The following is a 26,949-nucleotide window of genomic DNA, read 5'->3' on the forward strand; positions in this document are numbered from 1 at the left end:
CTGCTTGCTCGGGGTTCCGGGAACGAGAGAGCAAACTGCGGCGAAGCTGGTCTCCTTCCCCAGTTTGCTCTCGCGTTCCCGGAACCCCCCTTGAAGCCGCCCAACAGCGCTGCAGTGTGGCCACATCTAACACCACTTGCAGCGCTGGTTGCTGTAAGTGTGGCCACTCTGCAGCGCTGGCCCTATACAGCTGTACTAATACAGCTGTAACAACCAGCGCTGCAAAATTTTAGATGTAGACATGGCCTAAGACATCTCCATTAGCATACAAAATGGAGAGCAGAGACAACTCCCCTAGCCTCATCTGCATGAGAGATGGGACAGGGAGACATCTCAATCAGGGCTGGCTCTAGGCACCAGGTCAGGAAGCAGGTGCTTGGAACGGCCAAGGGGAAGGGGCAGCAAGTCGGGCTCTTTGGCAGTAATTCGGCGCAGGGCCGCCCGGGGGGGGGGCAAGAGGGGCAATTTGCCCCAGGCCCTGGGCTCCGCAGGGGCCCCCACGAGAGTTTTTCGGGGCCCCTGGAGCAGGGTCCTTCAACCACTCGGGGGCCCCAGAAAACTCTTGCGGGGCCGGGCCCCGGAGCTTCTTCTGCTCCCGGTCTTCACTGGCAGGGGAGTCCTTCCGCTCCGGGGCAGAAGGACCCCCCGCCATCACATTACCACAGAAGTGGGACCTGCCACCGAAGTGCAACCCCGTCTTTGGCAGTAATTCGGCAGCGGGGGGCCCTTCCATTCAGGGACCCGCCGCCGAAGTGCCCCAAAGACCCACGGCGGGGACCCCTGCCACCGAATTACCGCTGAAGAGCAGGCTGCACTTCGGTGGTGGGTCCCGCTTCGGCGGTAATTCGCTGGCGGGGGGCCCCCGCCGCGGGTCTTCGGGGCACTTCAGCGGCGGGTCCCAGAACGGAAGGGCCCCCCGCCGCCGAACAGGGCCGGCTCTAGACATTTCGCCACGCAGGAGGCCCCCTGTCGCTTGCCGGTCCCACGGCTCCAGTGGACCTCCCACAGGCACGGCTGCGGATGCTCCACCGGAGCCGCGGGACCAGCGGACCCTCCGCAGGCATGCCTGCGGGAGGTCCACCGGAGCCGCCTTGCCACCGATGGCCCCAGGCCCCCGGAATCCTCTGGGTCGGCCCTGATTCGGCGGTGGGTCCCTCAGTCCCTCTCGGAGGGAAGGACCTGCCGCCAAATTTCCACCCGAAGAAGAAAGCAGCGCAGTGGAGCCAGGAGCAAACAATCTCTCTCTGCCTGGAGAGGGAGAAGGGCCTGGCTGCAGGGAGCTAGACCCAGGGTACCTGAGTGAAGCAGGGCTGGGGAAAGGCAGAGGAGCTGGGGAGCTCCTGTCTGGAAAGCCTCAGGCTGTGGCCTAGCATAAGGCCAAGAGGTACTGGGGGTTGCAGGGGGCAGCCCAGGGGTAGGCAAAGGCAGCAGGTCCAAACCCCTTTGCCTATGATGAGTGGCTGATACTGCAGTCTGCCCCAGTGAATGGGGGCTAGATGGGGACTGGGCAGTAGCCAAAACTGAGGCAAAGTGGGGATAGTGGGTCAGGGGTTCCACAGGGAGGGGAGACCCAGATTGGTGGGGTACTGCCAGAGGGAAGTACCCCAGTTAAAAGGGCACTGGGGTCCAGGGAGGGATATGGGGGCCAAGAGGACAGGCGGATCACCGGCCTGCAGAGGGCGTTCCTGGCTGGGAATGAGCTAATTCCCAGAAGTGACCAGCAGGAGGCGCCGCAGGGGTGAATCCACACATCTACAGGCTCACTCCCCCTCAGCGGACACTGCCAATTCACAGCAGGGGTCATGTTGCCCCACCTGGGAGTGCCATATCAGAAACTGCCTATGTGTGTCTGAGGGGCCCTTAGCCAAGACCCCACTGGACAGGCACCCATGGGCGCTAAGCAGGACCCGAGCTGGGGGGGGGGGTTGGCTTGCGGTTTGGCCAATGTCATTCTTAGCTGTTATTCCACTGGATGCTAATTGCTAGAGCTGGCTGCATTCCAGGCCTGGATAGTTTGCATGTATTAGGGAGTCAGGTGAATTCAACCACTGTCAAGCCCTTTTGTGTCTGCCAGGCTTTGGCCGGAGTTTGTGGCATTCAGCCAAGCCTGAGGGTTGCACTGTGGTGCAGACGCTCCACGCACAAAACAGGAGAGCAGACCCGGGGAAGGGGAAGGAGCCAGAGGCTGCGGTTTGGTCCCGGTGATAGTCACAGAAAATTCTCACATATCAGTATCGTGTTAGTCTGTATCCACAAAACCAACGAGGAGTCTGGTGGCACCTTAAAGACTAACAGATTTATTTGGGCAGAAGCTTTCGTGGGTAAAAAACCCACATGCATCTGAAGAAGTGGGGCTTTTACCCACGAAAGCTTCTGCCCAAATAAATCTGTTAGTCTTTAAGGTGCCACCAGACTCGTTGGTTTTTAAGAAAATTTCCAGATACCCGAGAGCTTCACAAATCACCCGCCTGCTGCCCAGAGCCACAAACGAAGCCAAAACTGGCAGAATATTTTCCAGCCAGCTCCCCCGAGTCTCCCACCTCCAGAGCTGATGGCAGAATGTGGCAGAAGGATCTGGGGCTCAGAAGGAAATGCCAACGGGGCTGGCTGGCAAGTTGCAGGGGTGTTTCTGACACATCTATGGGACTCCCCAGGGTGCTGTGTACCACCCCTAGGTGGACAACACACACACTGACACACACACACTTAGGATTCTCCCACCTGGTGCCGTGTGTTGTCATTTTTATCTATGCAGGGCGGGCGTGAAACCTGCCCCCCCCGTGAGTGGAGAGCTCGGAGCTCAATGCAGCGGCACTGCATGTCACGCTCAGCTACCCACGTTCTTAGATGTCAAAGCTAGAAAGGATCATTAGAGCATCTAGTCAGACCCCCTGCAGCACCCAGCCCACAGAACCTCCCCAAGGAAACGTTCCAGCAAGGCCAAGACTCCTCTGAGCTCTCGCAGATCTTCGCTACCCACCCAGCCCTGATGTAAAGACTCCGAGGGATGGAGACTCACCAGGGCCCTAGGTAAGTTCTTGCCAAGCCATCCGTCTTCTGCTCCCCACCCCGTCCATGCCCGCTCTCTGGGGGTCTGCACCACTGCCCGCTAGGGAGCAGAGTCCTGGGACCAGGCCAGGGGCAGCTGGGCCTCAGGGTTGGAGCGGGAGTCAGGCCTAGTGGTTAGAACAGGAGTTGGGAGCCAGGAATTAGCAGCCAGGCAGCAGAGCCAAGGGTCAGTCTATTGACTCTGCCCACCAGTCAGGCAGCCAGCTGTGGTCGTTAGGTTGCCCAGAGCGGGCTCTGCTGAGGGCTCTGATTCCTGACACACAGACTGAGTTGCTCAGGGACCAGTGGCACTGGACTCAGGGGTGGGGGGAAACAGAGGGGCCAGGGCCCTCCCACTTTTCACCAGAGCGGACTCCACCTCTTCCCCTCAAGGCCCCAGCCAGCCAGGGAGCACAGGCAGCTGTGGGAGCCACACTGACCCTCCACCTGACCTGCAGTGCGGGGGGGCGCTTGAGAGCAGACCCCATTTGAAGGGCAGGGTTCCAAGTGTGGGTGCAGCTCTTAGGTGCCCTGGTGGGTTGGTATGTAGCAGCTGTAAGCCAGCGTTACCCTCCGATTGCCCAGCACAGGCTCCTCCAGGAATGCAGGCTGCGGGCACCAGGCACCCCACAGGGCAAGCACAGTGTATTTCCTGGGCATGACATTTCTTATGGCAATGGGCAGCCCAGCATGTTCTCTCGCTAAGACCCGGGAGGGGGGGGGACTGGCTGCTGGCGCAGGCTGGACCTGTGGGGTGGACACGGGTTGGCTAGTGTGCTGACATTTGCTAGCTCCGTCCTTCCCTCCCTGGGCGGAGCAGCCGTGCTTCATCCCCGACGTGCCGGATCCCTGGCTGCAGGACCAAGCAGCGGGCGACGCCTCGGAGCTGGCATTAAGCCCAGCCCGTGGCTGAGAGAGTCACTGTGTGCAAACTCTGCTGCCTCTAGCCTTTGGCAGAGCCGTGCACCCTCCGGCTCTGTGCTGAGGCAGCATTTCCCAAACTTGGGCTGAGATCCTAGCCCTGCTCCATGGGCCGAAGGGGAGGGGGAAGGGCCTCTGTGCCAAAAATGGCATCGCCTGTTTCCCAGTCACCCACTACTTGGAAGGAAATGATCCTGGGTGCGTCTGGCTCAGTGTCCTAGCAGAGATGGCACAGGAGGGGGTGTCAGTTGGTGTCTGCTCCAGACCAGCACAGCACACTGGGGAACAGGACGACCGGCTCCTTATGCACCAGTTATAACGTGTAGGGGAAATGCTGCATGAGTACAGGGGACTTCAATTTGCCTGACAGATGCTGGGGTCTCCTGCTGCCAGGGCTAAAACATCCTGGGAATTTATTAACATTACAGATCAGCGTTTCCTACCACAAATGGTGTTGCATCCAACACGGAGATTTCTAGATCAGAGCTCATCTGAGGCTGGTGCCACCTCTTCAGCCAATTCGATCCTGCCGGGCTCCACAGCTGCCCCCCTTTAACCAGGACACTCCCCCTTTCTCCTACTCAAGACAAAAGTTTTAAGAAGGGCCCAAATGGATCCTAGTGGGCATGGGGCCTGGAAGCCTGCAAGAGACCCTGCACCTGCACCTACCCGCTGGGCTTCTCTCCAGTTCTCGGTGTGGGAGGACCCATCACTTTTATACCCTCGCACTGCGGGCACTTGGCCTTATTTTCCCTCTTGGGACTCAGTTACAAAGCAGGGGAAGGGGGGCAGGGAGAAACCTCCCCATGACTTCACAAGCTCTCAGTCCTGTGCAAAGGACGGTGGGTGAGCATCAGAGGAAATGGCCCTTTTCTCAGGGGAGGGATTGACTGGAGTCCCTTATAGTACATGCACCAGCCAACCAAAGCAGCTCAGCTAGTTTTCCCCCTACCAGATGGGCACAGTCCCCCCTGCTGTGCCAGAGACCAGGCTGAAATTTACTGCCTGGTGCCAGTCAGAGCAGTTCCTGTCAGCCTGTCCAGCGCCCATTGCTATTTAGTCAGCTATAAACATACATCTTGGCCCTCTGAGCCCCACACTGGCACAGCAGCAGGTACCTGCAGTTACGCAAGGGAGATTTCATCAGAGTGGCACCGGCAGCAGGCCCATCATTGGGACCACATGAACTCCCATGCCACTAGCAGCACCATAGTGGAACTGGAAAAGGTACAGAAAAGGGCAAAGATGATCTGGGATGTGGAACACCTTCCACATGCGGAGAGATCAGTCAGACTGGGACTGTTCAGCTTGGAAAAGAGACAACTAAGGGGGGATATGATAGAGGTCTATAAAATCATGACTGGTGTGGAGAAAGTGAATAAGGAAGTGTTATTTACTCTTCAGAACACAAGAACTAGGGGTCACCAAATGAAATGAATAGGCAGCAGGTTTAAAACAAACAAAAGGAAGTATTTCTTCACATAACGCACAGTCAACCTGTGGAACTCCTTGCCAGAGGATGTTGTGAAGGTCAAGATTATAAAAGGGTTCAAAAAGAACTAGATAAGTTAACGGAGGATGGGTCCATCAATAGCTATTAGCCAGAATTGGCAGGGATGGTTCCCTGGCCTCTGTTTGCCAGAAGCTGGGAATGGGTGACAGGGGCTGGATCACTTGATGATTATCAGTTCTGTTCACTCCCTCTGAGGCACCTGGCATTGGCCCATGCCGGAATACAGGACACTGGGCTAGATGGACCTTTGGTCTCACCCAGTATGGCCGTTCTTATGTTTTTACCAAAACACCAGACACTCACAAAGAACAGCAAGTGAGCCACAACGTAGTTAACGTCCGAGATTTTATTCTGGTCCACAGGTAAATGTAATAGATCCGCATTTCCGTCACATCCCAGTGAGCTGAGCAGGGACTTTTAAATAAATTATTAGAAGTCAAAGTTATTTCAGGGAAGTGCAAGTCAGGAGAAGTGCAGATCCTCGAGTTCTAAGAGGATGCCAGTCACCTGGTTTCATTTTTAAGAAGGGAGGGGAGGGCAAAGTGCAGCTCATAGACCAAAAATGGGTAACAAGACCCTCTGGCATCATTGGCAGCCACCTTCATCTTCAGTATTGTAGGTGCAGCCTGCTGAGACTACAAGTCCCAGCATGCAGCGCTCTGCTCCAAGCAGCCAGGCCAGAGCATTGCATACTGGAACCTGTGGTGCCAGGACAGCTGCAATCCTCCCCAGTTCACCCAAGCTTGGTGCTGCCCTGGGGCTGCAGGCTGCATTTCTCCTGGCGATACATCGCTGCCATCACTCTGCCATAGGCTTCACCTGCTTGGCTGCTTCCAGCTGCGTCAGCATTTCATCCCACTGGACAAACTGCTTAGACAGAAGCAGGGTCTGAAAAAGGCTTTTAAGGAAGAAGAGGTGGAATGTGGCAAAGAACGTGGCAGTGAAGCCGAGGCTGGCGTGGTCCCGGAGAACGAACCCGGACTAGCCCAGCCACTGTCAGACACCTGATTCAGACAGAAGTGAACACAGACCAATCCTAGGGCCTCCGCCTCTACCCTGTGACGGGGGACAGTGGAGCCTGGGCTCATGGACCGCAGCAAGTGGAGAGCAAGCAATCAGATTCAAGCCCAGGGAAGCACTTGCCCAGAGCTGGGATTTCAAGGGCCCAAGATGACAGCAGGCCTCAGTACGGAGTCAGAACAGCCCACCTGACGCCCTGCTCTCCATCCTGCTGCACCACAGGAAGGAGGCCCACAGCCTTCACTTGGATCCACACTTCTCACCCTGAAGGTAGCAGAGCCATTACTGTAGCTCAGGCAGGTGCTCTCACTGATCTGCAGTCCAAGCGACCCACATGCTGACAGCTCCCAGCCCAGGATGGGCTCTGGGCAAGCAGCTGTCAGAATGGAGAGTGCAAACGTACAGGTTTCTCTGCTGCTGTGGTGAGACCAGCCCTTGGGAGGCGTTCAGGCCTCAGGGCTTCCAGCCCAGCGCGAGCCTCAATGTGGGGGATCTAGGCGCTCACTACTGGGCTAGCTGGATGCTCAGGGCAGTATCAGTATAAGCGCTTGGGTTCAGTCTGGTAACATGACACAGCGCTGCGTCACACACCACAGAGACTGTGCTATAGGGAACAGCACGCGACACGGACGGCTCTCCCTTTTCACAAGCCGGGGGCTAGAACAGTCAGCGACCCAAGATATCCAGTGGGCTGAAGGATCCTTAGAGTGCCGTTCTGCCCCTTGGTACAGCTATTTTCAGATTAACAACCGCCCTGCAAGCCGCCAGCCACACACTGGCTGGCTGTGCCCGCAGCCTGGGATAAAGGATACCATTTTATTGTAGTCTTCTAGGAGCACCCTGACGTTTTCGGTTACTGCTTCGCACTGGTCCTGCAACAGGAGGAGAGCAGGCAATAAGGGACATCCTAATCTGGATACAGCACTTTCCAGCTCCAAAGCACTTCAGAGCATTTACCTCCCAGCCCCCAGGAGGAAGGTAACTGTCCCAGGGAAACTGAGGCAGGGGGGAAGCACCTTGGCCCAGGTCAGAGCCTGGCTTTGCATTTGGCCATTTCAGGCTGTGATCGGGGTTGCTGCGGGAAGTTCTGACAGTCACAGAAAAGGACAATCAAACAAGGTGCAGGAAACCACAAAGCAAATGAAGTGTCTAAAGCACAGGAGCTGGCAGGACTGGACACTCAATGGCAACATCTATGCTAATGCAGAGATACGGCTGCTGGGAGGAACGTCATCCCCTGCAGACCACGGAGCTGAGCAAAACCCAAGCTTCTGAAACCCAGGCAATGCTCAGGTTGCCCAGGCCACAGCCTCAGCTCTCTTTTCCTGCAATGCCCAGTACCACACACATTGTAGGGATCACCCAGACCAGTAAGGGGTTGTCCCCGTCTGCCTGTAGTTTTGGGTGCCTTCTGGCTGTGCTGCTGTGGCTCAGAGCCCTGACACCACTAGCCAGCTTACAAGCATAAGGTTCTCAACACTGGTTTCCACACCCATAGTTACTCCCTGCAGGATGATCCACTAGCCCTTCTGGTCCTGAGTCACCCCCACCCCCGCAAATCCATCTCCCTGAGTTCTTAATTACCAGACACTCAGACTTTTCCCCTCTGGTTTGTCAATCCCGAAGGAGTGAAACCTGCCCCGTTATCACTTCACTTTGGTGCACACACTCCCCACAGTTTGGGGTAAAACCAAACAGAATTTCACAGAAAACGCAGATCCAAAGATGAAAGAGTGAGGAAAAGCAAAGTTACACAAAACAAAGACACAGGCAATCTCAGGCTTCACTTCTGTACTAGCTAAATTCTAGAGATGTCGATTAATCCCATGCATCCGACGAAGTGGGTATTCACCCACAAAAGCTCATGCTCCAAAACATCTGTTAGTCTATAAGGTGCCACAGGATCCTTTGCTGCTTTTACACAATCAATCACAGTTAACTCACACGATTAACTCAAAAAAAGTAATTGCGACTAATCACACTGTTAAACAATAGAATATCAATTGAAATGTATTAAATATTTTTGGATGGGTTTCTACATTTTCAAATACATCGATTTCAGTTACAACACAGAATACAAAGTGCACAGTGCTCACTTTATATTATTTTTTATTACAGATATTTGCACTGTAAAAATGATAAACAAAAGAAACAGTATTTTTCAATTCATCTCATACAAGTACTGTAGTGCAACCTCTTTATTGTGAAAGTGCAACTTACAAATGTAGTTTTTTGTGTTACACAACTGCACTCAAAATCGAAACAATGTAAAACTTTAGAGCCAATAAGTCCACTCAGTCCTATTTCTTGTTCAGCCAATCGCTAAGACAAACAAGTTTATTTACGTTTATGGGAGATAATGCTGCCCACTTCTTATTTACAATGTCACCTGAAAGTGAGACCAGGTATTCACATGGCACTTTTGTAGCTGGCATCGCAAAATATTTACATGCCAGATGGGCTACAGTTCGATATGCTTCTTCATGTTTTGGCCATCGTTTCAGAAGACATGCATCCATGCTGATGACGCTTGTTAAAAAATGAATGCATTAATTAAATTTATGCCTGAACTCCTTGGGGGGAACTGTATGTCTCCTGCTCAGTTTTACCCACATTCTGCCATATGTTCCATGTTATAGCAGTCTTGGATGATGACCCAGCACATGTTGTTCACTTTCACTGCAAATCTGACAAAATGCAAGAAGATACGAATGTGAAATTTCTAAAGATAGCTACAGCACTCAACCCAAGATTTAAGAATCTGAAGTGCCTTCCAAAATCTGAGAGGGACGAGGTATGGAGCATGCTTTCAGAAGTCTTAAAAGAGCAACACTCTAATGTGGAAACTGCAGAATCCAAACCACCAAAAAGAAAAATCAACTTTCTGCTGGTGGCATCTGACTCAGATAATGAAAATGAACATGCGTCGGTCCGCACTGCTTTGGATTGTTATCGAGCAGAACCCGTCATCAGCATGGAGGCATGTCCTTTGGAATAGTGGTTGAAGCAATAAGGGACATATGAATCATTAGCACATCTGGCATGTAAATATCTTGCAACGCCGGCAGCATTATCTTCTGCAAATGTAAATGAACTTGTTTATCTTAGTGATTGGCTGAACAAGTAGGACTGATCGGACTTGCAGGCTCTAAAGTTTTACATTGTTTTGTTTTTGTATGTAATTCTACATTTGTTAAGTTCAACTTTCATGATAAAGAGATTGCACTACAGTGCTTGAATTAGGTGAATCGAAAATTATTTCTTTTGTTTTTTACAGTGTAAATATTCGTAATAAAAAATAAATATGAAGTGAGCACTTTGTACTAAAATCAATATATTTGAAAACGTAGAAAACAGCCAAAAATATTTAAATAAATGGTATACTATTGTTTAACAGTGCAATTAATTGTAATTAATTTTTTTTAATCACTTGACAGCCCTACTGTCACAGAGTCCCCGGGCGATGCTCTGGAACTGCTCCCCACAAAGCCAGTCAGGACTTTGGGGAGCCTCCTCTCCCTTGGGGCAGACTTGTTCAGGGCAAGAAGCTCACATGTCTTCACCTCCTGGGTCTCTCCTTGGAGCACTCAGCATCCTCTGCCCCTCCCTGCGCTTCCCACAGCGAGCCTGCCTCATTGGGTCCTGGGGAAGCCACCGGGTCCTGCACTCCCACTTCGCAGTCAGACGTGACTCTCAGCTAGCCAGTAAAACAGAGGTTTATTCAATGACAGGAATACGGTCTAAAACAAAGCTTGTAGGTACAGAGAACCGGACCCCTCGGCCGGGTCCATTCTGAGGGGCAGTGAGCCGACCCCCACATCTGCACTTCACTCCTCGTCCCCAGCCAGCTCCAGACTGAAAAACCCCCTCCAGCCCCTCCTCTCTGCTCAGTTCCTTTCCCAAACCAGGAGGTCACCTGACCTCTGTCTCCAACACCTTTAGCTGGCACCTTTGCAGAGAAGGGGCCCAGGCCATCAGCTGCTAGGAGACAGAGTGCCAGGCATTTAGGTGCACTGGCCCTTTGCTCTGCAGCAATCACACACCCTTATTCCACCACCTACATACTTAAGAACTGCCATGGGGACACTGAGGCACCAACACAGTATTCAGAGAAAACATTAAGAACATTCCCAGTTCGCCACACCTACTAAATTGCCTTTTCTAGTACAAGTTACTGTGTTCTCGAGAGGATCCAGTCTCATACTGATGCCATCTGCTTAGATCCTGGCTCTCTGTTTCTGAATAACCTTCACTTCAAACCCTCTTCCCTTTTAACAGGGTGTGCAGGGTTTCCCTCCCCCTCCCCGACTCGGGTAGTAATTCCTGGTTACACAGCAGAGCAGCGGTGAGAGGTGTAGGGGACCTCCCCCACTTCTTTAGGGCTCATCTGCATCTGAAACGCTACAGCTGTACACTGAAGTGCTCCAGTTGCAGACGCAGCCTATGCTGATGGGAGGGGTTCTCCCATTGGTGTAGGTAATCCATGTCCCTAGGAACCTGTAGATAGGTCACTGACCTAGCACTGTCTAGACAGGGGTATGCTGACTTCACTATACTGCTCAGGGCTGTAGATTTTTTCCTTTTTAGCATAGACCAGGCCTTAGTTTTCCAAGACCTGAGGATTTATTTTCAGTTTCCATGTCCTTCCATTAAACATAATGGTCCCCATTGTCTTTCCCTAGGTTGTACAGTGCTAGATCCTTGCAGTTAGCTTTGCAAACAACTACCCTGTAACCCTCCCTGCCTGATTAATTCACCTCCTGTTGTGAGGTGATGCTGCAGTTGCATTGTAGGGCTTGTCTACACCCGAAATGCTACAGTAGGACAGACGCAGCGTGGACAGTGCCTATGCTAATGGCAGGGGCTAGTTCAACTTAATTTCACTCAGGGGGATGGATTTTTTACATCCTCAGTGGTGTAAGATGGGCTGACCTAACTCTTTAGTGTAGGCCAGGCTCTAGTTACAGTTACACTGTTCTACACACACACAAAACCATTACCTGTTTCCATATCACCTCATGACCATCACAAGTTTCCATAAAAGACCTCACTTGACATATTCGTACACAGTAACACTGGGTATAACCAGTTGATTCAATTGCTTATTCTTTGGGGTTCAGACCCCTGTTCTCTCCTGGGGGGCCTGGACCCTGCCTGTCACAAAAAGCCCATCTACCATTATCCACAGGATGCCATATAGCACTACTGAAGGGGCAAAGAGCTGCCGCATGTCACCTTCCCTCTCCTCTCCTCTAGCAATGCCTCAAGAGCGCACACTCACACTGGCCCTTGGCACTGTGTGATTCTGGAGGTTCCAGACCCTGCCGTACACTCTCACACGCAGGCCTGGGGTACACTAGCAAATCAGGTTGGTTTAACTACAATGGTCAGTGATGAGAAAAATCCACCCGAGTGATGCAGTTCAGCTGACCTAACCCCCAGTGCAGCCACTGCTAGGTCATCAGCAGAATTTTCATAATAGAATATCAGGGTTGGAAGGGACCTCAGAGCAGGACCAAAAACACCAACTAAATCATCCCAGCCAGGGCTTTGTTAAGCCTGACCTTAAAAACCTCTAAGGAAGGAGATTCCACCATCTCCCTAGGGAACCCATTCCAGTGCTTCACCACCCTCCTAGGGAAAAAGCTTTTTCTAATATCCAACATAAAACCTCCCCCACTGCAACTTGAGACCATTACTCCTGGTTCTGTCATCAGGTACCGCTGAGAACAGTCTAGATCCATCCTCTTTGGAACCCCCTTCAGGTAGTTGAAAGCAGCTATCAAATCTCCCTCATTCTTCTCTTCTGCAGACTAAACAATCCCAGTTCCCTCAGCCTCTCCTCATAAGTCATGTGCTCCAGCCCCCTAAGTCATTTTTGTTGCCCTCCGCTGGACTCTCTCCAATTTTTCCACCTCCTTCTTGTAGTGTGGGGCCCAAAACTGGACACAGTGCTCCAAATGAGGCCTCACCAATGTTGAATAGAGGGAAATGATTACGTCCCTCAATCTGCTGGCAATGCCCCTACTTATACGCCCAAAATGCTGTTAGCCTTCATGGCAAGAAGGGCACACTGGTGACTCAGATCCAGCTTCTCATCTTCTGTAACCCTTAGGTCCTTTTCTGCAGAACTGCTGTCTAGTCACTCCGTCTCCAGCCTGTAGAGGTGCATGGGATTCTTCCATCCCAAATGCAGGACTCTGCACTTGTCCTTGCTGAACCTCATCAGGTTTCTTTTGGCCCAATCCTCTAATTTGTCTAGGTCCCTCTGCATCTTATCCCTACCCTCCAGCATATCTACCACTCCCCCAAGTTTAGTGTCATATGCAAACTTGCTGAGGGTGCAGCCCACGTCATCCTCCAGATCATTAATGAAGACATTGAACAAAATCGGCCCCAGGATTGACACTTGGGGCACTCCGCTTGACACCAAGCTACGCTGCCTGTGGGGACGTGGATTCCCTATGCCAATGGGAGAACCCTTCCCGACAGCGTAGGTAACATCTACACTGAAGCAGAACAGCAGTGCCGCTGCAGAACTTCAAGTGCAGACAAGCCCGTAGCCAGCTCCCCAGAAAGAGCACAAGTATACAATCTGAGAACCACTTCTCAGCCTTTTACCACTCCCTTAAACCTCCTCCTAGGAGACCATCTCATTTCACTTATCCATCCCAAAAGCATTAGAATCCACTTCTTCCCCCTCACTGCTGATACCCTAGATTAGAAAAGCTCTTTGTCCTGCTACTGACATAACCTAAATACAATTGATGCATGCTGCATCCTGAGGGTACCCACGTACCTCTTCCCTTTGCTCACAAGTATCAGAGGGTGCAAAACACAGATCTCCTTCTATCGCAACCACAGCTCTGCCATGCACCTCAAAGAAATCCACATATATCCTCAGGCCCAATTATTGCCTCCACCAGTTAGTGAAGGTCCACCTAACACACTGTCTGCAGCTGAAGTGCATCAAAATGCTTCCCCAGAGCTGGCAGTGGCTCCCGAGAACACCAGGAAGGTGGCATGGGCTTGAACAGCACTCAATGGAATCCTGTGGCTGAGCACAACTGGTCCGTAAGAGGAGGTGAAGAGCTTGCACGTTTCAGCAGTGGGGGGTATATTGGGGCATTGCTGAAAGAGGGCAGAGCTAAGCTCACATGGGCACCCATAACTGGGCATTTCCTGGTTTTCAGGCAGTGGAGTTTTATTCAGCTTGCTGTTCTGCAAGGGGATGACATACCACAGAGCACCCTGAATTCCACTAACTGTGCTTTCTTTGCCAAGGGATTCCCTACGGGTGTTAAACAAAAGATAGGTTGTTGGTAGGAGTCAGTGGTCACTTAAGCAGCTGTAGGTATCAGCATGCTGAGCCAGCTGTCCCAGTCTCCCCTCATCCCCACATACACCAGCTGCACCCCACCAGCCAAGCTTCAGCACACCTCCCAAGCCATGCTCCTAACCTCTTCAAGCTGCCCCCTCCTCCAACCTGCCCCCCCCCGCTCCCCCCCACACACACACACACACAGAGACACAGACACACACACACACACACACACACACACCAGGCCTCCCATCTGGGAATGCATCTCCCTGAAGGCTTCATTCCCTTGTCTACAAACGCTTCTATTTCCATTACTTCCCCTGCCTATAACCCAGCTCACATGCAGTGCCTGGAGCAAAAGGCAACTACAGTACAGTGGGATAGGGTTGAGTAGGGGGGCTGGCAGAGCTGCGGGGGCTACAGGGCATTGGGGTGCACTGGCACAGCAGTTAAGGGAGACTGGCAGAGCTAGGGGGTGCTGCACTTCCTGCACCCACAACCTCTCTTGCCTCCCCTACCATCCATCTCCATTTATCCCTCTCCCCATAACTCCCCTGGCTGCATTCCCAAATCCATCCCTCTATTCCTCTACTGCCCCACCCCCAGATACCTCTCCCTTCCCAGGAAGGCTTCAACCGTCTAATCCCCCCCCCCCCCCCAATTCCCCACAAAATAAAATTGTTTCCCATGATTCACAAATGATAGCAACCTCCAGTCACTCAGTCCAAAACAACTTTTAACCTAGGTGGGGGCTTGTGATGAATTTATACTTTGTTATGTTCACTGAAGGGTGAGTTCACAGCCGTCAACAGGTCTGAGATTCATCCCTTATTAGTGCTGTTAAACTGAGCAGTACAAGGCAGCAAAAGGAAACCACGGGGGGTGGGGGTGGCAGTGGAGAGGAAGGCCTGTAATTCAGGAACCTTGCGGTCAAATGACTCCACCACTATAATATTTGACTGCCTCCCTCTCACTGCACCTTTTCTCCCCAGAGTGCAAGGGTTTTGGGCAGCAACTGTACTCTGTACAACTCCTACACAACAGGATCCTGAGTGAGGCCTCCAGGTGCTACTGTAACTACACCTCTACCCCGATATAATGCTGTCCTTGGGAGCCAAAAACAAACAAACAAAAAAAAACTTACCACGTTTAGGTGAAACCGCGTTTTATTGAACTTGCTTTGATCCACCAGAGTGCGCAGACCCCCCCCCCCTCCCCCGGAGCGCTGCTTTACCGCGTTATATCCGAATTTGTGTTATATCGAGTCACGTTATATCGGGGTAGAGGTGTACTACAAAATCTACACTGCACTAGTGGCCACATGCCCCAGCTGGGATCAGGGCCTTATTGGGCTAGGCAATCTACAGACAGTCAGCAAATCACCCGCCCAAGGAGCCTAAAGCTGCAGAAGAGAATCCCTAATGCAGAGGTACAGACCTGGGGGAAGAAGAGACAAAGGAGCTAGTAATACAAACACACCAGGATACAAGGATGAATGGTTTGGGGAGTAAGACACTGGTCTGGGACTCAGGAGCTCTGGGTTCGCTTCCCAGCTCTGCCCCAAACTTCCTGTGTGATGTTGGGCTGGTCACTTCACCTCTCCATGCCCCAGTTACTCTCTAACGTAGAAATGTTACTCTGTTAAATCCACTGCGGTTTTTAAAAAGCCACCCAAAGCTATTTGTACACTGAGATGTTCTGGAGCAGAGATCCCTTCTGACTCCTGGAAATTCCATAACTAGACAAACTGAAAACAACATAATGGAAAGAAGAAATACTGATAATCTTAACTAGAGTGGTTTTAGTCTGTGCTCCTAATTACCCCATCCTTGCCCACGAATTACCTACGGTTAACAAGAGGCCCCATCCCTGCCCACTGAAGATTAACCATGATGAGTATTCACTCTACCTGCTGCTGTATGTGGATTTGAGCAAGTCGCTGCAGTTTGGCAGCATGGTCAGGAGCAGCTGCAAAGTACAGAACAAAAGTCAGTCCCGGCTCAGTTTTGACATCCAGGAATTGCAGTTCCCAAAGTAGAGACGACTGTCTAAGGGCATATTTAAAATCTTTCTATTGGGATTAATTTAATACATTTCTTCTCAGCAGCAGCACACTACAGCTCAGAAATGCCCTGAAGATAAATACTGCTGGCCACGGGACCACCACTGCTTACTGCCACTTTACTGCTAAGTAAGTGAAATGCCAACATTTTAGTTGTTTGTGTATACGCTGATCAGAACCAACTGAAAACAACATTCCAAAATCACCCCTCTGCTGCCTCTGGGGCCATGAGAGGTGGGTATCGTGCAGAAGATTAGATGCTCAAGAGACTTGTATGAAGCAGGCAACTGGATTACTGTGTGTGACTATTACTGGTAAGCAACTGCATGGAGACTACAGAGACCTCACCATGCAAGGGGCAGAAATACTCAGTGAACAGGAAGCTACACCTTAGAAAGGAGACATTCGACTGAGTTTTTCCCCTATAAGATTTTAAGGATTGTGTAGAGTAACGTGTGCATTTGTTGGCTTCCATTTTCCCCTCACAATTACACTGGCTCACTGGACCAGCATCTCAGGAATATTTAACAGCCTTGCCAGTATAACATGGTTCTGGGGTCACTTAAATTCAGCCTCCCTGTACAGTGGCAGTATCGTAGCCAGGAGAATACATTCACGCCCATGTTGCTGAAGATGACGACCATGCCACATTCTGCATTTCTTCTGCATGCTGCTGCACTGCTTTAGCACCCACAGCCTTCTTAGACTGCAAACTTGTCAGAATTGGAAACGCTTACAATGGTTTCTGGTTATTTGAGGCAGACAGCTAGAGAATTTTTAAAAACAGCATTTCCACACTGTTCTTAGTGCCCAGGGTAATGAAAGAGAGGCCACTTGTCTTCACTAACTACAGGACAGCAGCTATGAAAAGGCAGCTTGCAGATGAGCATAGGTTACCTTTGATGTGTGCACTGTCCAAGAACGGCTGGAGGTTGTTCACCTGCTCCAGAAGAGCAACTTGGGAAAGAATAAACTGCTCCTCTGGTTTAAAAGACAGAGAAGGAGAAGTTTAAGTCAAAGACTATTTCAGCTTTTCCTAGAAAGACTTCACCACAATGATACTTTACATTACTACTGTACCTTTCAGCCAAGAATCTCTGTGCCTTTCGCAAACACCCCCCCACCCTTTTCTGGGGTAGGTATTATCAGATAGGGAAACAGAAGCTGAAAGGTGGCACACAGTGCATAAAGAGAAGAACCAGGAGCAGGTGCCAGGATGTTCCTCACTAAGCTAGTGATGGAAAAAGCACATGCTTTTTGTTCTTTCATTGGCTCAGCTGTTGAGCCTCGTTAAAAAAGTCAACCTCATGGCTCCGACTCTCCCTCACTTACACCAGTCTGAATCAGGGGAAAACGCCACTGGAGATAATGGAGTTACACACACCTACCACAGGAGAGGGGCGACTCGGATCCCCTTTGAGAGAGCTGGACAGGGTTACAAGCTCAAGGCATGGATACTTAATGCACATCACAGTACGTGTACACTTAACTGTTCTTATGAACACTATTGTTACAGCAACAGTTGCAAGACACAGGGCAGCAATTCCACACAACCCTTTCCCCGCCCCCCTAAGCTTCTGACCAAAGGCCAGACAGACTCAGAGGGAGTCACGGTCACTCATTAAGGGAAGGCCTTCAACAGCGAGAAAAGCACTCCTCATGCAGGCACTGGCTCCACTGTGCCAGCTGCATGCCAAGTGCTTGCCAGGGAGCCAGGGCCTGGGGACTGAACCACACTTGTTCTTCTCTGTACGATTCATACTGTACTTGCTTCAGTAAAAGATCAGAAATGGAGAATTAGCCAGTTTACAGAGGAAGACTAGACACCAAAGGAGGCATTTCTGTCCTAAGCCCATGACTGAGAGAGATTAAATGAATTGCCTTCAATTAAAATCCCACCCCCACAACTTGTGACCTTTCGGGAAATGAGCATACTCCTTCCATTTCATGACATACCTGCTAAGATGAACTGCAGTTTCATGGCATCGGGAACAGCCATTCGATCAATGTACTGAGGATCCAGATATTTTATTAAATCTTCAACTAAGATCAGAAGTAGGTGACAGAGAGGGAGAAGAAGAGAAGTGACTAGTTCTGGAAGTACTGCCTGTCACAATTTCCAACTTACTACAAGATGTTATTGTCATAATATAACTCCCAATTCTGGACCTTAGCGTCCAAAATATGGGTATTAGCATGAAATTCCCTAAGCTTAATTATCAGCTTAGATTTGATAGGCTGCCACCAATCAGGACTTATTTAGAGCGCCTGATAAACTCTGGTCTCCCCAAACCTTCCCCTGGGGACCCCCAAGACTCAGATTCCCTGAGGCCATGTCTACATCTAAAATTTTGCAGCGCTGGTTGTTACAGCTGTATTAGTACAGCTGTATAGGGCCAGCGCTGCATAGTGGCCACACTTACAGCAACCAGCGCTGCAAGTGGTGTTAGATGTGGCCACACTGCAGCGCTGTTGGGCGGCTTCAAGGGGGGTTCCGGGAACGCGAGAGCAAACCGGGAAAGGAGACCAGCTTCGCCGCGGTTTGCTCTCGCGTTCCCGGAGCCACCCAGCAAACCGCAGGGAAGGAGACCTGCTTGCTCGGGGTTCCGGGAACGCGAGAGCAAACCGGGAAAGGAGACCAGCTTCGCCGCGGTTTGCTCTCGCGTTCCCGGAGCCACCCAGCAAACCGCAGGGAAGGAGACCTGCTTGCTCGGGGTTCCGGGAACGCGAGAGCAAACCGGGAAAGGAGACCAGCTTCGCCGCGGTTTGCTCTCGCGTTCCCGGAGCCACCCAGCAAACCGCAGGGAAGGAGACCTGCTTGCTAGGGGTTCCGGGAAAGAGAGAGCAAACCGGGAAAGGAGACCAGCTTGATTACCAGAGGCTTCCTCCTTCCACGGAGGTCAAGAAAAGCGCTGGTAAGTGTCTACATTGGATTACCATCGCTGGATCACCAGCGCTGGATCCTCTACACCCGAGACAAAACGGGAGTACGGCCAGCGCTGCAAACAGGGAGTTGCAGCGCTGGTGGTGCCCTGCAGATGTGTACACCTTCAAAGTTGCAGCGCTGTAACTCCCTCACCAGCGCTGCAACTTTCTGATGTAGACAAGCCCTGAGTCTCACAACAAAGGGGAATAAACTATTCCCTTCCCCCTCCCTCTTTCCTCCCAGCTCTTTCCCGCCCTGGGAACACTAGGAGATCACCTGATTCAACTCCGTGAATCTAACACAAAGAGGAACTTTACCATTCCCCCCTCAGGCAATACAGACTTTAGCTCCTTTGAGCCTTAACTAGGAGAAAAACTCAAACAGGTCTTAAAGCAAAGCTTTTAATAAAAAAAGAAAAAAAAGTAACAGGTTTATCTCTGCACTTAAATGGTAAAAAGTTACAGGGGTCTTTCAACTTATAAACAACAGAAAGAAACTTTCTCCAGCAAAAACACAATTTAAGCTATTTCCAGCAAGTACACATATGCAAATGAAAAACAAATTAAAAGACTATGACCGCCTTTCTACTTACAATTCTGAACAGATAAGAGACGATAGCAGGGAGATTGGCAGAAACCTGGTTACACCTCTAGCCCCGTCCAGGACTCACAGAGAACAAAGCCAAACCCAAAACCCACAAACAAAGGCTTCCCTCCCCGAGAGATCTGAAAGTTGCTTGTCTTCTGATTGGTCCTCTGGTCAGGTGTTTGGGGTCCCTGTTTGTTAACCCTTTACAGGTAAGAGACACATTAACCCTTAACTAGCTGTTTATGACAGTTAAAAAAAAATCAGCAGCTACAGTCTTCTACAGTACCCTGAATTTACACTGCATTTTATAGAAAATCTGAAAGATACACACTTCTTCAAAGAGCTTACAAATCTGAGCTGGCTAACTGTATTAGACCACATCAGATGTATCAAGATGCAGAGGCATCTTCAGTGGGGGATCGGAGAGGAATGGCTTTTGAGTCAACAGTACAACATTGCTGCTGCACCAAGCCTGTAAGTTTCTTTGTTTGATCTTATTAAAAAAGTGTGTACATACATGGCCCAAGCCAATAGGCATCCATTATTTACAGAAGGTCCCACTAACCTGCTAATGATCACATTGGCCAATTTTAAATTCAGCTGCAGAATTCACAGTCCATTCTTTAAAGGCAGGGCACAGAGTGCTCACTTTCCATCATGTGCCCTGCTAGTTCCCCTGCCCTCTGAAATGTCTTTCCTTTGCACACCCAAGTCTTGCCTTCTGAAGCTGGCTGAGGGTGTGCTAAAGTGGCACCACTCTGTCCCCTCCAGGAACAGCATGCTATTTCTGCAACATCTCTTCTCTGTTACAAAAATCCCAAGGTTGCCTCCACAATCACGAGAGGCAAAGGCAGAGTCGACAGGGGAACAGCAGCAGTCGACTTACCGCAGTGAAGACATCATGGTGAGCAGGTCTAAGTATGTTGACTTCAGCTACATTATTCAGGGTATGTCTACATCTACAATTTTGCAGCGCTGGTTGTTACAGCTGTATTAGTACAGCTGTATAGGGCCAGTGCTGCAGAGTGGTCACACTTACAGCAACCAGCGCTGCAAGTGGTGTTAGATGTGGCCACACTGCAGCGCTGTTGGGCGGCTTCAAGGGGGGTTAGGGGAACGCGAGAGCAAACCACGGGGAAGCAGGTCTCCTTCCCCGCGGTTTGCTCCAGTGTTCCCCGAACACCCCCCCTCCCCCAAGCAGGTCTCCTTCCCCACGGTTTGTTCTCGCGTTCCCCGAACCCCCGTGCAAGCAGGTCTCCTTCGCAGCTGTTTGCTCCGGTGTTCCCCGAACCCCCCTGCAAGCAGGTCTCCTTCCCAGCGGTTTGCTCCGGTGTTTTTTGAACCCCCGTGCAAGCAGATCTCCTTCCCCGCGGTGTGCTGTCGTGTTCCCCGAACCCCCGTGCAAGCAGGTCTCCTTCCCAGCGGTTTGCTCCGGTGTTCCCCGAACCCCCCTGCAAGCAGATCTCCTTCCCAGCGGTTTGCTCCAGTGTTTTTTGAACCCCTGTGCAAGCAGATCTCCTTCCCCGTGGTGTGCTGTCGCGTTCCCCGAACCCCCCTGCAAACCGCGGGGAAGGAGACCTGCTCGATTACCAGAGAGGCTTCCTCTGGTATGCTGGGATACCTGTTTATTCCACGGAGGTCAAGAAAAACGCTGATGAGTGTTTACACCTGATGACCAGCGCTGGATCCTCTACACCCGAGTTTCAACGGGTGTACGGCCAGCGCTGCAAACAGGGAGTTGCAGCGCTGGTGATGCCCTGCAGATGTGTACACCTCCTAAGTTGCAGCACTATAACTCCCTCACCAGCGCTGCAACTTTGCGGTGTAGACAAGGCCTCAGTAGCTGAAGTTGCATAACATAGATCGATCCCCCCACAGTGTAGACCGAGCCTGAGTTGTCCTTGATAGACTCAACAGGGAGAAATAAACTCCAATGCCAGTGAGCAGTCAGAGTCCCTGATTTTCTCCAGATGGACATACACTGAACATGTCAGACCCCTTTCTGATGACACCAGGCCTGATGGGCTGCAGATTTCTAGGGGGATCTGATCACAGTGGAGAGCACACACAGTCCCAGGGAAGGAATAAAGCTGAATCTTTAGGTTTTAGATCTCTGATACCGAAACAGAAACCAAAGCAGATTCCGTACTCTCACCTCTCAAGAGGTGCACTGCACTCAAGAGATCCCAGCTTGTCTACTCAGTCGTTTGCCTCCCAAGGAGCTAATGATGAGGGTTGTTTTTAAACCCACTCCAAAACCCAACTCAAATGATCTCAGACAGGCCACCCAACAAGACCACCATGTAACACACAGTTTGGATCTAAACCCTGGGGGTAAAAAAAAAAAAAACGGAACACACAAATGCTGGATGAATACTTACTTTTCTTGTACAAAATTTTAACTCTCTCTCTTTTGCTTGCGATGTTCCCCAAAGCCACCTGAACTTTCACCAAGCCATCTGCTGCCTGGAAGGAAAGAGATGGTATTATAAACCAAACCATGATTAAGTGACACTTCTAACCAGGATCCCACAACTCAACTGTCAGGAACAGACCAGCAAGAAGAGAAGATAAAACGTCTATTTAAAGCTGTTTCAGTTACTGACATTCACACACAGCATAGTTCAACTAGCAGCCTGAACAGGTCCGTAACCTCACTCGCTACAGGCTGCTAAACAGAGCCCAGGTTGTACCCCAGAGGTGGCTGCAGTTCAGAAGTAAATGAAGCAGCCTGCGCTAGGCAGCCCGTCGGGGGCACTGGGACAAAAGGCTTCGCACTATTCTCGGGCTCCCCTGTGCCCCGGGGAGCCTCGCTCAGGGCAGCAGAGGAGCGAGCTAGGCCCGCTGGAGAAGAACCGCAGCCGGGGGGGAAACAGGGCCTGGCTGCTGAAAGAACAAACAGCCAGAGCTTGGCTGCCCCCCCCCGCACCCCTCAGGGGTCCAATCCCCGCCTCCCCCCGTGCGTCCCCCCGTGTGTCCCCCTCGAGGGTCCAATCCCCGCCCCCCCGCGAGCCTCCCCCCCGTGCTTCCCTCGGGAGTCCAATCCCCGCCCCCCAGGCCTCCCCCCGTGTCCCTCGGGGGCCAATCCCCCCCGCGCGCCTGCCCCCAATGCGGAGGCTGCAGCCCCCTGCCCCGGCACTCGGCCCCGAGCCGCAGGGAACGGGCCCCACTGGCCCAGCCCAGGGCCCCTGGATGGTCCCGGGGGGGGGGGCAGCCCCCCGCAGGGCCCCGCTCCGGGGGGTCACGCACAGGCCGGGCGGGGGGTGCTGAGGAGCCCGCCCATCCCCGCACCTTGCGCGGCCCGCGGGCCGCCCCGGCCCCGAACACCCGGCGCTCCAGCGCCTCCACCCGCTCCTGCAGCCCCGCGGTCGCCGCCATCTTGTCAACACCAGCAAGCCGGAAGTCGGGGCGGGACTTCTCCGTGACAGGAGCCAATAGGACGCGGCCTCTCCTCAAGTCAGAGACGAAGGCGCGGGGGGGGGGGCTAATGACCCGGACGTGCTTCATTTAAAACGACTGGGTGTTGCCATGGAGATTATATGTCCCCGCACGGGCCGCTCCCCCCAGCTCCAAGTGTTGCCATGGAGACGGTGTCCCCAGCCTGCCCTGCGCTGGGTGACAAACACGGACCCTGGGCACCCCGCGTCCGGGGGGGAGGGGCTCCGTGCCCGCGTGCGCCCCCGGGGTGACTCCTGCCCCCGGGGTAGGGGGCTGATGGGGAGCAGCGCGCCGCCCTCGGGCCGGGCGTGTCGGGTTCACAGGGCCTGGGCCTGCTGCCCCTCGCCTGGCGCCGCCTCCCGCCCAGCTCCCCGGCTCCCCAGGCAGGAGTCCCACCCAGCCCCCCCCCCCGGCTGTCCAGAGATCTGCGGCGCCTGCTGCCCCTGGCCCTGCCCGGCCGGCTGGGGGGCCAGGACTCGGGAACGCTGGCGGCTTTGGGAGGGTTTGCTGGTCACAGCCCAGCTCGCCACCCAGTCCCGGGGGAAAGAACATGGCTGTGGGGCTTCAGCTTCCCGCAGTGCGGGGAAATACATGGCCCGGGCCGGTGCCGGGGAGCCCTGGCGTTTCCAGCACTAGCTGGGGCCAGGGGCCAGCAGGGCCGGCCAAGGGATGGAGCCACCAGCCCTCAGCGGCCGTGTCTCTCTCTGTGGACGTGCCACACCAGCCCAAGGGGGCCTGGTCAGAACAGGGCCTCGGGCGCCCCGTGGGCTATGTCAGAGCAGCGCTGCCAGGGCAGGAAGGCTGCAGAGGGGTTCGGGGGTGGCTCCCGCCATCCTGCTTCTCCCGGAGAAGCTGTGCTGGGTCTCCAAGGCTGTCCAGATCATGAACGCCTGCGACATCCTGGCCCTGCTCAGCTCGCACAATCCCCACCGCCATGCCGGACGTCCTGGGGAGTACCGCCGGGACGCTGTGCTGGGGCGGAGATGCTGCGCTCCCTGCTGCTGCGGCTGGATCTCCCCTGAGGGGCTGTTTGTTCCAATGCCCATCATACAGGGCCAGGCCCAGGGCCAGGCCCAGGCCCAGCCTGGGTCCTGACATCACAAAGGCACTGCAGGCACCGGAGGTGGGCAAGAGGCGTCAGTCCAGCCCCTCGGCTCCCTGCAGCCCATCCCCAGGACCCTGCTCCAGCCCTTTCTCTTGGCAGAGTACCAGTCTCCCTGCAGCTCCGCTCTGCCCCACACTGCGCCCTGGCAGAGCTCCCCTGGCCGAACCCTCCCCAGGCCACTGTGCTTGGGGCTTGTTCAACCAGACCCTGAGTGCTTTAACCCTCCAGAGTCTGAGCAGAGCCCAGACATGTCCCCTGGGCTGGGGTCCCTGGGTATGTTCTCAGGGTGCGGCTCCTCTGTCCAGCCCCTCTTCGCTGGTACCACTATTTCATAATCACAGTTCCGTACCATCGGCCAGAATTCATACACTGCCCCCAGACAGATCCCCCTAGTCATGACAAACTCTGCTAGCAATTCTTCTGTCCCACTGCACCCTCGTTAGGGGGGACACTGACCCTCCAGCTCCCAGAGACTTCCAGCAAGGGCAGGACAGCTAATCCCGATGTCTGGGCAAGTTCCCAACTGATTCCCCAGCCAGTCTCACTTGGGTACAGGACCCTCCACCTTCTCCCCTGGACTCTTCTGTAGCGCTGCTGTTAAACAGCTACTGCAACCCAACCTAGAGGTGGCTGCACTTCAGTGCCAGGTGAGATATCCCTGTGAACACAGATCCTGACTGTACAGTCCTAATGCAGAGAACTCCCACTGAAGACAAGGCAAGTTTGCCCGAGTCAAGGCACAAGGCAAGATGTGTAAAACACTAAGGGGTCTTTGGGCAGAAGGCCCCATTTCCCTGGGAGGGACGTCTCGGACAGGAGAGGATTTGCACAGTTCTGCACATGCTTATCCCACCAGGCTGAGGGGAGGGACGTGCCGTCTGAGTCCTGAGCAGGCCTTTCGAACAGCTGAGCAGGAAGCTTGCGGTCGAGAACTCTGAGGCTCTCCACGTGCCGCTGCCTCCTCTCTGCCTCGTGCCCGTGAGCGAATTGCGTAGGCTATGATCCTGTGCCATGCAGAGTTGCTGTGACCCCCCCCACACACCCCTGTGGCTTCAGGGGGATTTGTGGGTGCTTAGTCCTTTTGGAAATCCAGCCCCATAGGTGGATTTAGGGGTCTGGTTTGAGGTATCTTGGAGGAAATCCTGATTCTGTTGACATTAATGGCCAAACTCCCATTGATTTCTAGCTACGCAGGTTCCAGGCTATGATCTACTCTGCCCACCTGCACAGCTCAGGCCAGAGACCTGCCCCAGACTAATTCCCAGAGCAGAGCTTTTAGACAAACAGCCAATCCTGATTAAAATTGTCGGCAATGGAGAATCCACCACACCCCTTGGGAAGTTGATCCAATGGTTCATTACCCTCCCTGTTAAGACATGTGCACCTTATTTCCAATCGGAGTTCATCTGGCTTCAACTTCCAGCCATTGGATCATGTTAGGTGTTTGTGGAAGAGCCCACTATCCAATATGGATTCCCCATGTAGGTACTGATTGACTGTGAGCAAGTCACCCCCTAACCTTCTCTTTGTTAGGCTGAATAGACTGAGCTCCATGAAGGTCTCACCAGGAGGCAGGTTTTCTAACCTTTGGAGCATTCTTGAGGCTCTTTTGTGAATTCTCTCTAATTTAGAACATCCTTCTGGAAAGGTGGGCACAGAACCGGGCAGTATTCCAGCAGCGGTCGTACCAGCCTCAGACGAGATCCAATATAGAAATCTCCGTGTTGGATGCAACACTGTTTGTGGTAGGAAACGCTGATCTGTAATGTTAATAAATTCCCAGGATGTTTTAGCCCTGGCAGCAGGAGACCCCAGCATCTGTCAGGCAAATTGAAGTCCCCTGTACTCATGCAGCATTTCCCCTACACGTTATAACTGGTGCATAAGGAGCCGGTCGTCCTGTTCCCCAGTGTGCTGTGCTGGTCTGGAGCAGACACCAACTGACACCCCCTCCTGTGCCATCTCTGCTAGGACACTGAGCCAGACGCACCCAGGATCATTTCCTTCCAAGTAGTGGGTGACTGGGAAACAGGCGATGCCATTTTTGGCACAGAGGGCCCTTCCCACTCCCCTTCGGCCCACGGAGCAGGGCTAGGATCTCAGCCCGAGTTTGGGAAATGCTGCCTCAGCACACCGTGAGGGTGCACGGCTCTGCCAAAGGCTAGATGGCAGCAGAGTTTGCACAGTGACTCTCTCAGCCACGGGCTGGGCCTAATGCCAGCTCCGAGGCGTCGCCCAGCTGCTTGGTCCTGCAGCCCAGGAGTCCGGCACGTCGGGGATGAAGCACGGCTGCTCCGCCCAGGGAGGGAAGGACGGAGCTAGCAAGTGTCAGCACACTAGCCAACCCGTGTCCACCCCGCAGGTCCAGCCTGGCGCCAGCAAGCCAGTCCCCGCCCCTAGGGGGCGCACCCAGTGGACTCGCCATGCTCGCTAACGGTGCGTAGACCTCCGGAGCCGGCTGGGTGTTAGCGAGAGAACACACTGGGCTGCCCATTGCCATAAGAAATGTCATGCCCAGGAAATTCACTGTGCTGCCCTGTGGGGTGCCGGGTGCCTGGTGCCCGCAGCCTGCGTTCCTGGAGGAGGCCGTGCTGGGCGACCGGAGGGGTAACGCTGGCAGCCGTGGCATAGCAGTGCCAGCAAAGGGCTGGGGGAGGCTCACAACTCACAGCTGCTACTTGCCAACCTAAGGGCTGCACCCACACGTGGACCCTGCCCCAGTGGGCACCACTCCAAGCACAGAGGGCGGGCAGGACTCGGAGTGGCATTCGCCCTGCAGCCCTCATGCAAACAGCCCTAGAGTTAGCGCAGAGCCTCCAGAAACTAAACCTTGTTCCCAAAGGTTGCTTAGTGCCCAGGGCACACTGAACCCATCGTGTGGCTACCAACCCCAGCACCCCCTGACCCCCAGGAGCCGAGGGGCAGCTGGCTGGGCACTGGCTGCACAGGCCTGCAGGGAAGGACTGCGGTGGAGGTGCCAGTTAACACTCAGGACAGCGACTAGCCG

General features: G+C 53.1%; 1 protein-coding gene across 2 annotated transcripts; it reads right to left on the minus strand.

Annotated features, from left to right (window-relative positions):
• Positions 1-5,810: 5,810 nt before the first annotated feature.
• DCTN3 (dynactin subunit 3) lies at positions 5,811-22,804 on the minus strand. 2 transcript variants are annotated; one of them, XM_030567016.1, is made up of 7 exons: positions 22,691-22,804; positions 21,781-21,865; positions 17,842-17,928; positions 16,783-16,866; positions 15,733-15,791; positions 7,315-7,374; positions 5,811-6,370 (listed from the first exon to the last, which is right to left on the minus strand). In XM_030567016.1, exons 1-7 carry the CDS (start codon positions 22,775-22,777, stop codon positions 6,281-6,283), a joined length of 552 nt encoding a protein of 183 aa, XP_030422876.1. In that variant the 5' UTR covers positions 22,778-22,804; the 3' UTR covers positions 5,811-6,280. The 2 variants fall into 2 exon arrangements, with proteins under 2 accessions (XP_030422876.1, XP_030422875.1); XM_030567015.1 differs by having other exon boundaries at positions 22,649-22,792.
• Positions 22,805-26,949: the final 4,145 nt, after the last annotated feature.

This window comes from Gopherus evgoodei, chromosome 6 (genome assembly GCF_007399415.2).
Source record: "Gopherus evgoodei ecotype Sinaloan lineage chromosome 6, rGopEvg1_v1.p, whole genome shotgun sequence".
NCBI classification, from domain to species: domain Eukaryota; kingdom Metazoa; phylum Chordata; order Testudines; family Testudinidae; genus Gopherus; species Gopherus evgoodei.